At 49.3% G+C, this 13817-nt stretch overlaps 6 protein-coding genes and 1 non-coding gene across 7 annotated transcripts; 4 read left to right on the top strand and 3 right to left on the bottom strand.

The window, feature by feature from the left end:
- The first annotated feature begins 9 nt into the window (after positions 1-9).
- tRNA-Val(AAC) lies at positions 10-83 on the top strand. Its single transcript has one exon. It is a non-coding gene; the product is annotated as a tRNA-Val (tRNA).
- A 3540-nt stretch (positions 84-3623) lies between these two features.
- On the top strand, positions 3624-6716 carry PPS1 (tyrosine/serine/threonine protein phosphatase PPS1; the record flags this gene model as incomplete). The annotated part of the gene is made up of 2 exons (XM_076681699.1): positions 3624-3941; positions 4031-6716. The coding sequence occupies exon 2, from the start codon at positions 4140-4142 to the stop codon at positions 6714-6716; it is 2577 nt and encodes an 858-aa protein (XP_076543656.1). The 5' UTR covers positions 3624-3941; positions 4031-4139.
- A 706-nt stretch (positions 6717-7422) lies between these two features.
- Positions 7423-8043, bottom strand: DFR1 (dihydrofolate reductase; the record flags this gene model as incomplete). The annotated part of the gene is made up of 1 exon (XM_076681698.1): positions 7423-8043. One exon carries the CDS (start codon positions 8041-8043, stop codon positions 7423-7425), a length of 621 nt encoding a protein of 206 aa, XP_076543655.1.
- A 218-nt stretch (positions 8044-8261) lies between these two features.
- PPH21 (serine/threonine-protein phosphatase) lies at positions 8262-9209 on the top strand (the record flags this gene model as incomplete). Its single annotated transcript, XM_076681697.1, has 1 exon — positions 8262-9209. One exon carries the CDS (start codon positions 8262-8264, stop codon positions 9207-9209), a length of 948 nt encoding a protein of 315 aa, XP_076543654.1.
- A 440-nt stretch (positions 9210-9649) lies between these two features.
- On the bottom strand, positions 9650-10783 carry MCY1 (cysteine synthase A; the record flags this gene model as incomplete). The annotated part of the gene is made up of 1 exon (XM_076681696.1): positions 9650-10783. One exon carries the CDS (start codon positions 10781-10783, stop codon positions 9650-9652), a length of 1134 nt encoding a protein of 377 aa, XP_076543653.1.
- A 178-nt stretch (positions 10784-10961) lies between these two features.
- TRVA0_001S00584 (proteasome assembly chaperone 4 family protein) lies at positions 10962-11303 on the top strand (the record flags this gene model as incomplete). The annotated part of the gene is made up of 1 exon (XM_076681695.1): positions 10962-11303. The coding sequence occupies one exon, from the start codon at positions 10962-10964 to the stop codon at positions 11301-11303; it is 342 nt and encodes a 113-aa protein (XP_076543652.1).
- A 917-nt stretch (positions 11304-12220) lies between these two features.
- On the bottom strand, positions 12221-13384 carry TRVA0_001S00562 (uncharacterized protein; the record flags this gene model as incomplete). Its single annotated transcript, XM_076681694.1, has 1 exon — positions 12221-13384. The coding sequence occupies one exon, from the start codon at positions 13382-13384 to the stop codon at positions 12221-12223; it is 1164 nt and encodes a 387-aa protein (XP_076543651.1).
- Between the last annotated feature and the right edge of the window lie 433 nt (positions 13385-13817).

The raw sequence follows: 13817 nt of genomic DNA, 5'->3' as shown, positions 1-13817 counted from the left end.
ATCAACAACGGTTCGATGGTCTAGTTGGTCATGGCATCTGCTTAACACGCAGAACGTCCCCAGTTCGATCCTGGGTCGAATCAAATACCATCACTACTTTGACAGGTAGTTCGCTTTTTAAATTTCGAAAATTTTAAAGTCGATTGAATTAGCTATAATTGAGTAAACTTATAATATTGTTAAAAATAGCATATATAAGCCGCATAGCTATAGTTCGTCGTTGCAATGGGCGTTAAAAGCGGAGACAGGAGAACTTTCGTGCAACCCCCTTATAATTGATGTCGCGGTCATGTTGGGTGCATGTAGAAAATCCACGTAAACCCTATGTTTGCCTAGATGTTCATGCTTTAGTTCGTCGCGCTGAAAGTTCTGACAGATTATAATGGATAGCGTCTATAGATGTTACGTATACGCATTGATATCGATCGATAGTGGCTGATTGTTAGGTCTAGCCAACGAGCAATTGTCTATACGTCATTTGGAAACCGTTCGGCTGTCAGCTTAACTCTTGGAAATGAGTTTTAGAACTACAAAAGGCATTGATATATCAAACTGCAGACCCGTCGCATTACCGGCAAATGCCTTGTTGAAATCCATAGAATGAATAAACATATCTATGCTCCCTATGCTCTATCTCCAAGGCTATCATACCCATCATCAAATCATTCCTTCTCTTTAGGCGTTGCGATTAAAAAAATCGATGTCATGTCCAATCAATGTTTTACGTTAGTCCGATTTTGCCATTTCCCTTTGGCGCAAGTGGCACTTGTAAAAGACATAAACAATACTGATTGATGATTAGAACCAGAAGCTCACGTGGAACTACCATACATTACTATACAATGGGATAAACGCTAGCTATTTATGATGAGATAGAGCTGGAACTGATTATGTCAAAACTGACAGATAAGATTAATAACTGTTAGCTTAAAAAAACCATACGAGATTAAATGCCTGGGTGACACCAGTTGGATCACTCCTTTAGTCATTATTTTGTGCGGACATTAGTCAAATGCGTCTTTTTGCCTCTTGAAGGAGTGACCTTTGAGCCACTTTGAGCCCAACGCTTGATGCCGGCAATTCCAAAAAAGTTAATTTTTCGATTCCTTAATTTCGCTAACAAAAAGCATGTAATTTTTATTATCGGTGATAATGAATTCTTTCAATGTCAATTGGGCCCCTTGATTGTACCGCATTTGCTTCGTGAGGAGTGGTTAGTCCCCGAGGGTCCGGGAAATAGATTAAAACCCGAAAGGCCCTTCAACTTTGGGATTGATTAGTAGTCTTAGAACTAAAGCTTAGCCTGGGTGGTCGAGTAGTGGGAGTCGCGTTCTTCGTTGTGGTGATGGAAGTGACTGAATAAGCTTCTATTTTAGCAAGTTATAAGCCAAAGGCTCAATTGTTCTTGCAATGACGTTGTCTAACTTGTCATGAACCTTTGCGTTCGCTTGTAAGAATATGTACAGACACTTATAAATATTACTGGTACTCTAACAATTGATACTGTGTAATGTATCGGGCAGTCACCTGGTAAGAAAACCAAGGAAATTCCATTTCAGGGCACATATCTTGGGTTGAAAAAATTCCAGTAGAATAGTTCATCCAAAATCTTGTCAAAAGCCATTTTGGCTTTCGCAAAACTGCATGTCACGGCTCCGGGGAACTCAAACTCGTGGGATTGTAGTTATGCGTAATTAGCACTTTAAGACATAAAACTAGGGAATAAGTGCGACTGTAAGGCAGTCTATGAATCCGGTTTATCAAACGATTACCCGGCTATTCATTGTGATAGAATAACACACCACCATGGTACGGGATTACAAACTCATCAGACGAGATGAACATGAGATACGACACTATCCAAATAGATATTTAGAAGTGATAACAAGCATATAGACCAGCCTCTCAGCATTGTAATGAGGGATTGAGAGTCTCAACTGATTTAAAATAATTCAGATAGCATAAGTGGGTATAGAAATGGAACAGATACGTGTAAAGTCGCACGATATCTCCGCGTAGCGGAGCCACAGGGGGGTCTGGGGGGACTGGTCCCCCCACCTACCGGTACACTAGAATAATATTCGCAGAGGACATAGATGGAGCTATGTATCTTCGCGGAGCCGCAGGGGTGGGATTAGAAATGTGTACTTGAAAGAGGATCTCTTTCAATTGGTTTCACCAAAAAGGTTGAAGTTGTAGAAACACACCAATCTAGGCCCAGTAATTCACAATTCTCAGTCATAAAGGATTGCCATTAGCCCGTATTCACGACTCGGCTTGCCGTTGCACTAAAGCAGTACATTAAAAGCAGAACTATTACAGTGTAGTAATAATAAGCTCTTGAACCTATGCATATGGGACTATGCATGCGTGAATAACAGGAAGACCAAGCTACCTACAATTTATCTGGATCTACCATCAGCCGGTAAGCCCCGCATTTAATAACGCCCAACAAATTACGTATAGCTGTTATAGCGAATGTTATAGCCCAGCTGACAGAAATGTCGTCTTACAATATAACAAAGAGATGACAGGGGTTAGGAAAATCGTGGGCAAAGAGGCTCCAAGGCCTAAATCAAACCAATAACGGTAGTACGCCGGTATGAAATTTCATTAATAGGGCCTGCTATACGTTTACTGCATGGTGCATTGGCTTTACCAGTTCTGTATCGGCTTTGCCGCATCCTCGCTAACATTATTGTACTACGGTGTAAATGTTTAACCAGCTGGCGCTATAGCATAGCGAGCCAATCGGAGTATTAAGGCAGATCGCTGAGCAATTCACTGTAGTAATGTACCAGTTTTACTTCTATCTATATAATGAAACAAGCGAAATATAGCGAATTACAAGTGTTCCTCCGTCAGATCATTACCCCTTTCACACCCAATAACCGGCGCGACACTGATGACCTCCTTCATCTCCACTCACTAATCCCTATATTACGTGTAGTACACGTATAATACTCCACAAGTGTATTGAATGTACATGTACCCCAGACTGCAAAAGCCATGCGCATTTGTCAATCATGTATATATGCGTTGAGCGGCATCACTGACCGCCTTTTGAGCTGTGCCAGACATGCATAAAAACGTAACTTCAGGGCCTCCAATACGTACTGCGTAACGAGATCAGGGCGGATCGAAGAGTTGAGAGAGGGGGAAAAACGCCCCACGCACATCATTTCTTTCCCCACATAATACATGCCCACATAATATGCATATACATCCTATACTACTGCAGTACAGTAGTTTAAGCGATTCTCCAATACACAGTTATTGTAATAGGATCCTCATGAAAAGAACCCCTAGAGGTCGGAGATTATTTCACCGATACCATCACATGGCCCCCTTTTCTCAACGAGACACTACCCGCACGCCCTGATGAATCTCTCTCAAAAGTACACCATCGAACAGTCGCGGGGTCCCTGTCTCACTACTCCAGGCGGGTTTAGCTGCGGGTTCCATGCAGCCAGATAATGCGCTGCTCAGCCGCGCGCACGAGCGCGGTAGGAGACAAAACCTTCCCTTCCCCCCCCGTTGATCGCGTCGAAAAAGGGGGGCGGGAGGTTAATCCGAGCGGGAAGCCATTCGCCAGCTGGACACAAAGGGGAGCCGTTACCAGTAAGAAACTACAATTTCGAGAGCCTAGCCAGGTTTCCTGCAAGGTTAAAGTGACGAGGGGAGAACTCTGTTTTGGTTAAAGATTGCCAGCTGTGTGGAGGGGGGGGAAAACGAAGCCGCAAGGATCCGCCATAGGGTTTTGTCTACTGCATCAGATAAGAGAGAGAAAACGGTGGTATAATTCCACCCACCTTCGCCCCACTGCTGCCATTTATTGGTAAATTTCGGTTTTTGCTCCATTCTAGGCGCTTCATTTTTTGAATTATTTGTTCGAATCTCTGAAATCTTGTTATTTGTTTGTTCTGTACCTGACACGTGCGGTAAGCTATTATTAAACACTTGCTCACCTGAGAGTAAGAGCTCTTTTAAGTGACGACACCTTGGAAAAAAGCTAACCACTTCGTTTTAGGACTACGGACTGTGAGGACCGTAGAGAAGTGAGTTTTTACTTTTTAACTATTCAAACTTCCTTGTTCAAGTTATCAAACTTGTACGAAACTTCAACAGGTTATAAAGGGATGATTACGGCAAAAAGAAGCCAACTGGAGCGCCTGAGCTTCGATAAAGATGACGCTGTGGCCGTGACGACCGCACCAACCAATTTAAGGTCGAACCCATTCAGCCACAATGTGCATACATCTTCAGAAGCCATCAAAGTCAAAGATAAGCTGGATAGTTTCAATGATGACGAAATACTCTCACGCCCAGCATCGACAACTCCTCCTGCATCACCACCGCTCCAGAACGATGTTGGTCATCCAGCAACTCTACCGTTTCGTAAATCGCTGCCGCCATCACCTCCCCCAAGCTACTCTCCTGTTCCTCCGGGGAGCAGATGCCCTCTTCAATGTGAGGAAAACGTAGAATGCTGGATCGACCTGGGACACAAGGCGCGGGTTGGAGTCATTACGGCCTCAGTGCTGGCAGCAGCCGTAGATACCCACTACTCGTCGCCGCTGCCAGACGTGGACGAAATATTCCCGTGGCTCCATGGCCTGCACCCCAAGAACGACATGCAGATATGGTTTTTCTCACCGGAGTTTGATTCGTTTGAAAGTCAGAATGACCGCGTCGCGGTTACCGTAAGTGACCCTTCACGAGTTACAAACGTCCCGGGGAAGGCCAGAGGGCTGCTAGTAGTAAAAGTTGGAGACGAGAATAACGAGTGTGGCACTCTGGTGGGGTCTGTGCGCCCCTCGGAGATACTATGGCGCAGCGAATTTGACATCAACGAAGATTACTATGCATTATTACTTGATGACGACAACAACGATAACGATACCCATGATGAGCCAATGTTAATTGATGACGACGATAACTCAGCAAAGAGTAACCTGACTAACGGAGAGATGAACAATCACAATCACCGCCATCATCATCACCACCACCACCATAATCATAATAACGGGTGCAAGCCCGATTTCGGCGGGTATAGCCCGCAATTCCTCAATTTGGACCCCGAGTATGGCGTTTCGCTGCGCAATTTCCACGTTCAGGTCGCCAAGTGGGCCCTTATATCCGACCTGGTAGTATACGCGCCTGATGCCAGAGACGAAATGGAGGCAATAGCCGTGGCCAGGGCTCTGAGCACCGCCCAACTTCTCCTAAAACGTCAGCACCCGCATCTCCCGAAATACCGCACCTTCTACGTCAAGGACAGCATTGAGGCAATTGCAAATGTTGCGCCCCACATTGTGGCAGTGCCTCCAAAATCAGAGGAAGTAGACGAGGATGCGCTTCGGCTCAAGAACTGGGATTCAAACTTTTTGTTCCACGAGCGCGTCGAGATGTCCATGATGTCGAGCGCTACGCCAGTTGGGCCAGAACATGCCAACGTGTGGCTCGGCAACTCGGTCGACTTTGAAACGTACTCCGAGTACTTTAACAAGAACGAAATCGCGGGCGACGAAGCTCTGTCAGTTCGCAATTGGATAACCTTTGTCGACTGTTTTGACGGTGCCCAGCTACCGCCGCTCAACGAACTCGACCGTTATATCCAGGAGGCTAATGCCGCACTGAAAGATCCGTCCAAGGTGAAATCGGGCGAGGTCAAACTGTCGCCTTTAGCGATCCAGTTCCCGTGCTCTGGCACCTTCAGCTGTGCTACTCTTACCGATGAAATCATCGCACTTATTATTAGTTTGTGCAAGCTCATTTACGTGCGATCTCAAGTCGAGTACAACGGGAACAAGGCAGGTACTATACTCTACTGTAACGACGGGTACTCCGAGACATCTCTTTTGGCATTGCTTTACCTGGTGTATTCTACCGGGGTGTCGGCATCCCAGGCCTGGCTTGATTTGCATTTGAAGCACGGACGCCCATTCTTTTGCTTCTACCGTGAGGTGCTGGTAATTACTGAACTCCAAGGCGTACTCCACCGGTTCTCTCCAGCGCTTGCGAATTCTGAGTTCACGCTCGACCGTGGAATTGTGACTCCTCCAGAGGTTGCATCTCGCGATTCGGACCGCACGCCCATCAACAGCGACAACGATTCGTGGTTTATCCGGCTGGCGGGGGCGTTCCCGTCCAAGATTCTGCCGCACATGTACCTGGGGTCGGTTGCCCATGCCGAGAACCCCGAAATGCTGGTAAAGCTTGGTATCAAGCGGATCCTCAGCGTGGGCGAGAACTTATTGTGGCTCAAAGACGCCCAAGACACGGTGCATACTGGCAGTTCTGTAGTGTACAACAAGCCGTACGAGGGCATGACCAAGGTGCTTCACATACTGGGTATCCATGACGATGGCAAGCACTCTCTCATTGAGGCTTTGTCGGTATGTCTTGACTTTTTGGACGAAGGGTACCGGTTGAATGAGCCAGTATTGGTGCATTGCCGAGTAGGCGTTTCTCGGTCAGCAACTGTATGCATTGCCGAGGTCATGAAGCGGCTTGGAGTTGGGCTCCCGCGGGCCTACTTGTTTGTGCGGGTTCGCCGTCTTAACGTGATTATTCAGCCTAACCTGCGGTTCATGTACGAACTGCTCAAGTGGGAGGAGATGCACCGCAAGAATGGCGAGGGGTGGCTTCGGGAAGTGGACTGGCATATTCTGAGCCGCGAAATCGCCTTGGTCAACAGGGCCTATATAGACTAGACATTATGTTATGAACTTTTGTTATCTACAACCATTCAATTTTCTTCAAGGCCCTGAGTGCATTCGAGGGCCAGCCCTCGAGCTCCCGTAGCAGGGGGGCCAGCCCCCCAGACCCCCGTAGGCGCGAGCTGGTTACACCGTAACGGACGCCCAACATGTAATGTATGTACTGGTAGATTAGCCCTTTAATGATCAGTCGCCTTTAATGAGGATCATTATTATAACTATTCATCACATTGAGGTCAGCAATCGTTTTCTTACGTGCGTGTACTTGACTGCACGCAATCACGCACGACTAAGCAGGGATTCCCTGGTGCTATCAGCGGACTACCGCGAAATCGACCCCGTCTACCTTGAATTGGGAATTGATATACTTTACTGCAAACTTCATGTACTTCGATTAGTCCTCCTTAGTCCTAGGCAACGGACTCTAATCAAGATTATGATTATTTATCGCATTGAATGATGCAGTCCTTGGACTCCTGTGCATGGCATCTCGAAATTGAAAATACAATCAATCACCCAAGATACGGGGGTTTGGGGGCAGAGCCCCCAATTACGGGAGCTCGAGGGCTGGCCCTCGAATGCTAACGTTTAAATCTGCAAGCTTTTTGGCACTTTGAAAAGCTCAATTCTTTTTATCTGGATCTATTAATGCCATCAATTCTATTCGTACACTGCTCGTTTGTGCTTCCTCTCCAAAGAACTACGAATGGTGGTGCTTTCTCCAAAGGGTAAACCTGTACTGGTAGTCCTTTTCTGCCACATTGCCTGGTACGGTCACCGGCGAAACGAGCTCACCTAGCTCTTTAGCCGAACACCGATGCCACTCGTCTACCGGCCCCTGCGACTCCGGATACCATGGGAACCCGGTAAAGAACGTGTCACATTCAACTGAATCAGGATACTCATAGATCTCGGTGAGTATAACGTTCTGCGTCGCAGGGTGACCAAACGCCGCAGCGTAAAGCTGCCCTCCTCCAATTACAAACACATTAAGACTCTCCTTGCGCTTTGCCTCTGCTTCCTCTACCAATTTCAGTGCATGGTCTAGGCTTTTCGCGCTTAGGACCCCCGCAGGAAGCTCCAGCGTCCTGCTGCTTAGAACAATGTTCATCCGGTCTTTGAGCGGACGGAACTTTGGCGGGATCGATTCCCACGTTCTGCGGCCCATAATGACTACACCCTTGCCATTGGAAGTCGTCACCTCTCGGAAGAACTTCATATCCGTCGCCAGACGCCATGGAAGGGTTCCTTTGCACCCGATCCCCAGTCGGGGCACGGTCGCCGCCAGAATCAGCGTCAGTGGCCGCTTAACTACCGACATTTTATTAATTAAGCTCTACGAATAGTTGGAATATGCAAGCGATCGTAGCTACAGGCGGAATATTTTCGCGTTGCGGTGAGCTACCAGATGTATGCATGCATGGCGCCCTTAATTAAGGTGTTGGTTCACCATCGGAGCGCAGGAGGCAACGACAAGTCAATTCAATATCCCCCTATCAGCGTCCCGCCAAGAAACCCACTGGAATAAACACACACAAAATGGAGGACGTGGGACACGGAATCGAGGCAGCCGCATCCGGGCAAATCGACAAGTGGATCGAGCAGCTTAGGGAGTGCCGTATTCTCGAGGAGGACGCAGTCAGAGAGCTGTGCGCCATGGCCCAGGAGATCCTCGTGCACGAGGAGACGGTACAGCCCGTGTCGGTCCCCGTGACGGTATGCGGCGACATTCACGGCCAGTTCCACGACCTCATGGAGCTGTTTCGTATTGGCGGGCCGTGCCCCGACACAAATTACCTGTTTATGGGCGACTACGTGGACCGGGGATACTACTCGGTCGAGACAGTCAGCCTGCTGGTCGCTTACAAGATCCGGTACCCAAGCCGCATTACGATCCTCCGGGGTAACCACGAGTCGCGACAGATCACGCAGGTGTACGGGTTCTACGACGAGTGTATCCGTAAATACGGCAATGCAGAGGTGTGGAAGCTGTTTACGGACCTGTTTGACTACCTTCCGTTGACCGCTTTGGTGGACAATCGGATATTCTGCTTGCATGGCGGGCTCTCGCCGACCGTGGACACGCTTGATGATATCCGGGCGCTTGACAGGGTACAGGAAGTGCCGCATGAAGGCGCAATGTGCGATCTGCTGTGGTCTGACCCGGACGAGCGGTGTGGATGGGGCATCTCCCCTCGGGGTGCTGGTTATACGTTTGGCCAGGACATTGCGCAGGATTTCAACCATCTCAATGGGCTGGACTTTATTGCTCGGGCGCACCAATTGATCATGGACGGGTATAGTTGGACCGCTGAAAACCAGGTAGTGACGATATTCTCGGCGCCCAACTACTGTTACCGGTGTGGTAACAAGGCGGCCATCATGGAGGTGAGCGACTCAATGGAGCGCAACTTCCTCCAGTTTGACCCGAGTCCGCGAGACGAGGAGTCCACCGTTACTAGACGCACACCGGACTATTTCCTTTAAAAAACTTATTTATTTGCTCTATGGGGGCAGGACCTCTACCAGAATAGTACCTTGCTTAATATATATACCATCACAATGTTTAATCCGCCTACCACTGGTTTCAATGGGGGGACCAGTCCCCCCAAACCCCCCTGGTGGCTCCGCTTCGCGGAGATTAATGCTGTAACGGAGTATTTGTTACGCATTGCAACGGGACGGATTGGGAGTTTGTAACAGGGTAACGAGAAGCTTGCTATTTTGTAACCAGAGCGTTGTCATAAAGGGGGTTTGGGGGCAGAGCCCCCACCTACGGGAGCTCGAGGGCTGGCCCTCGAATACCCCTGGGAGGAGTGGGAGCTGTAATAGTATAAAATTGATGAAGCTATAATACATAAGTAGATTGATGAAGCTATAGTAGGACGGTAGATGTGATACGATTGATGTCTAATTGAGTGTGTCGCTTAGTCCAACACTGCGTACTTCTGGAGGTGCTCCGGAAGAACGTTAAGGTTCTTCGACTTGAGCCACTTCTTGCTGAAAAGACGGTCAGCGTACCGGTCGGCATTGTCACACAACAGCGTAACAACAGTCTTTCCCGGACCAAGCATCTGCGCAACCTCGTAGGCAGCCACAACATTGAGACACGAAGAAGCACCCAAAAACAGCCCTTCCTCGTCCAACAACCTATAAACCATCTTGATGGTCTTTTCGTCGGAAATGCTCAGCGAGCCGTCCATGAGATCGATATCCGGCTTGAGGTTATCGGTAACTCGGCCCTGGCCAATGCCTTCGGTAATAGAAGAGCCCGCTCGGTCCATCAGCTGGCCCCCCGACTGGATGTAGCTGTGCAGAACCGATCCCGGCGGATCAGCCAAGAACGCCTTGACGCGATTGTTGGAAATATCCTTGAGATACCGCGTGGTACCGGCCAGGGACCCACCAGTACCCGTAGCACACGTGAACGCATCCAGTTTGCCGTTAGTCTGCGCCCAAATCTCCGGACCAGTGGTCTCAAGGTGCGCTTGACGGTTGGCTACATTGTCGAATTGGTTCGTCCACACTGCATTTTCCAGGCTCTCGGCATGTCGCCGCGCCTGATGGTTGTAGTTCTCCGGGTTGTCAAACGGAACCGCTGGAACCGGGTGAACTTCGGCCCCCAAAAGCCGCAGGTGGTTGATTTTGCCCTGGGACTGGGTGTCCGGCATGTAAATTACACACTTGTAGCCCTTGGCCCGGCATACATGGGCCAGTCCAATGCCAGTGTTACCGGCAGTACCCTCGACGACGGTCCCGCCTGGCTTGATGAGGCCCTTTCGCTCGGCATCCTCGACAACATAGAGGGCTGCCCGGTCCTTAACCGACCCTCCCGGGTTCATGAACTCGGCCTTGCCGTAGATGTTGGCTCCGGTCTCCTCGCTCAGCTTGTTGAGCCGGATGAGCGGAGTGTTGCCAACAGCACCCACGAAGCCCGTCTCAGAGATGAGGGGCACAAACGGCGGCTTGAAATCATCTCCCATGCGCACCAGGGCCCGTGGGGCCACACTGAAGGATCGCGAGAGGGCTGGAGCAGCTCTTCTTACTACTGGTCGAAGCATTGAGTCTGTGTAATGCACTCGACTCGGGTGCGATTGACTAATAGGAGTTCGAGATCAGATTGCGTGATGCGCGGCTGAACCGCTAAATTTGTGGATTTTAAATTTCACTAGTCTCACGTCAATTAATTAGTTCTCCAACGTCAGCTTCACACTTGAGTGCACTACAGTGGAAGACATAATGACGTGTGTGAGAATCGTAACGGAGGAGATCGTGGGAGCCGAGCCGGCGTATGTTCATTTAACTGTGCCGGGCGATGGTATTAAGGGCACAGTGACGCTGTTTGTGAGCGACCGGCCAAACGGTCCGACCGGCAGTATGGTCTACGCGCTTCCGTCTTCTAAGGGAGTAGTTTCGACGCGACTGTCGATATTTGAGGACTCAATTGATAGCACTGAGCGTGTAGCCAAGGGGCTGGCCAAGAAGTTTGACTGTCCGGTAGTTGTTGCATCCAGCGGGTCGCTATCAGTTGCCGCTACCAGTAGCATTATTCGATTTGTTGAACGAAACTACCGGCACTGATATTTTTACGCAACTCCTTGTTATCCCCCCATAAAGTAGTCCTGCTTTGATTGACTTGGGGGCCAGCCCCCAAACCCCCGTAGCTCCGCTTCGCGGAGTTTTAGCGATCTTTGGCCTCCCATAAAGGGGGGTGGACTCCTTTTATCATAAGTGAACCGCGGTGGGTGGGAGAGGGGCGGCTCAAGCCGCACAGTTAAAGCTATCGAACAATGTTATCAATTAAGCCTGAATGTTTCTGTGGGGTTCAATTGACATGAGCTTATCTCTATTAACTTATATGGGAAGTTTGTAATGATATCGTCTGATTGTGAGTAGAATGGACCCTGATAATATAAAAGAAGTTGGTCGTAGGGCTCATGTATGCAACTTATAACCCTAGCTTATCTAGAAAACAATTATTGGCTCTTTAATTATTTGGATATGTAATATGAAGCAGGATAGTTGTAAATGAAAGCTTAAGTACTATCTATGATCATAAAGGTTGTGCTGCTACTCAAAAAGTCAGCTTCTACTCTGATCTCATTGGCGGGTAACTGTTCGGAACATTAATAGTACAATAGTTTGGAAGAGAAATTGGCCATGAGAGTAAAGGGGACTGTTATTTCCAAATGAAATTGAGTAGCGGGGCCACTTAGTTGTAATCCCAAAGAGGATATCATGATAGGGGGTCAAGGTTGTCACATAAGTTTTGAAAGCAATCTACAGTAGGTGACAATCTCTATATATTCCACTCCAGCTATTACAGTTATATGGATTTGGGCAGCGCCCCCAGTGTGCAAGGTAATGAATATTAGTAACATTAGGATTAATGAATGGATGTGGGCTTAAAGAGAGAGAAGGGGGGTTTGGGGGGTGGAACCCCCCAACTACGGGGTCTGGGGCAGAGCCCCAGAGTATGGATAAGCGATAGAAATAAATTAAGCGATGATGGAGTTGACAAACTCCGGATGGATATCATGCAGGGCCGTAACAATAGACTCCACCGTGTTGCACGAATCCTCGATATCCCGATCCAACTCCCTAAGCAGAACGATACCATTGCCGTCCATATCGCCAGATGCATAGTCAAAGTCGTTCACCTGAGAAGGAGCCGAGTCCAGGTGGGACTGGAAGTAAATAAGGCCGTCGACCTGGTCGATTTTGCCCTGAAGACGGTTTTGGGTAATCATTTTAGCAGCATACGATTCGGCTTTGGCCTTGTCGAGCCCCAGGAACCGCCCCAGCTCCGCAATGCCAATATTGTTGTAAACGCTAGCAACGGCAGTCAAATTATGCTCAATAACCGCCTTTTCGAGAACCGTCGTGCCGTCGGCCGTAATAGCCCTCTGGTGAGGCGCCAACTGAGCACCAAACTCCTCAGTGTCGGCCGGCAGAAGCAATTGGTTCAGAAACACCTTCTCGAGGATACCATAGTTAGCCGTCTGCTTCGATCTCTCGTCGGTGTAAAGCCTCCTCAACGCATGCCCTCGCAGGGGTCCCGCAGGACTAAGTACAGCGCATACAATTGCCTGGCTGAGGCAGATCATGCGGTCTTCTTCGTCTACAGCTGGCTCCTTAGAGATCATGTGATACTTGTTACTAGCATCGAGGAAGCGCCTGTTGGCGTCGTAGATCCGCGCCTGGCACAGCTTGAACGCGACATCCGTCTCCGGGCTGATATCTTTGGCGTGAGGCCGCACATGCTGCGCCCTCGACAGAGCCGGTTCGGCGCGCTCGACCTGGCCCGTCTCAAGGTAGAGCCTCACAATGCGTACCAGCGTCTCGAACCGCTTCTCGTTCGTCATCAGCCGCCTATCCTGGCCCAAGCCGTCCTGGAGCACTTGAGCCGCACGCTGGTACTCCTCATCCTCCTGAAGTAGGTCAGCCAACCGCGCGCGGACGGAGGTCTCGATCTCCTCGAGCTGCACGATATGGCTAGTGAGAATCGGTAGGGCCTCTTCGAGGACCTGTGCCTCTACAGAGCTCGCTCTCACTTCATCAATTAGAACCGCTTGGACGGTCTTACGCGAGGTCTGGCCGTGAACTCCGGCCAGTTTCCGCACCCAGTCGACAATGCCGTCGACATTGCCGCTAGACGACATCGTCTTCACTTCAGCGACAATCTGCTGAGCCTGGGACTCGCTTATCGCCTCCATATTCCTCTATTCCCTGGCCTCAATGGGGGCCCTTACGACATGGCATGTGTTGCGTTCAAGGTGCCAGTCTGGATTATACGCAGTATGGATTACGCCGCAGTAAATAAGAGCACAATCGAACCTGTCCGTTGTAGATACTGGTAGCTTTGGAGACCATTGGGGGGCCAGCCCCCCAACCCCCCCGGGGCGACGCTTCGCGTCGGGTTTTTGGATGAGAGTAACTGCCATAAGCTTCTGCAGAGAAGCGAATTGGGCATTATTTCGGTCTTCGAATAGGAAGCCAAGTGTTATATGCGGCGTCCTGGTTTGTACGCAGGGTGAGACGCGTCGCAGTAAACGTGAGCATACCCCTCCCTCTCCCCACCTACCAAGTTCCATA

The sequence above is a fragment of the Trichomonascus vanleenenianus genome, assembly GCF_965637985.1.
Source record: "Trichomonascus vanleenenianus strain CLIB 3782 genome assembly, contig: TRVA0_001S, whole genome shotgun sequence".
In the NCBI taxonomy this organism is placed as follows: Eukaryota; Fungi; Ascomycota; class Dipodascomycetes; order Dipodascales; family Trichomonascaceae; genus Blastobotrys; species Blastobotrys vanleenenianus.
Note: the sequence above shows the minus strand (reverse complement) of the source record. Positions and strands in the feature narration are given on the sequence as shown.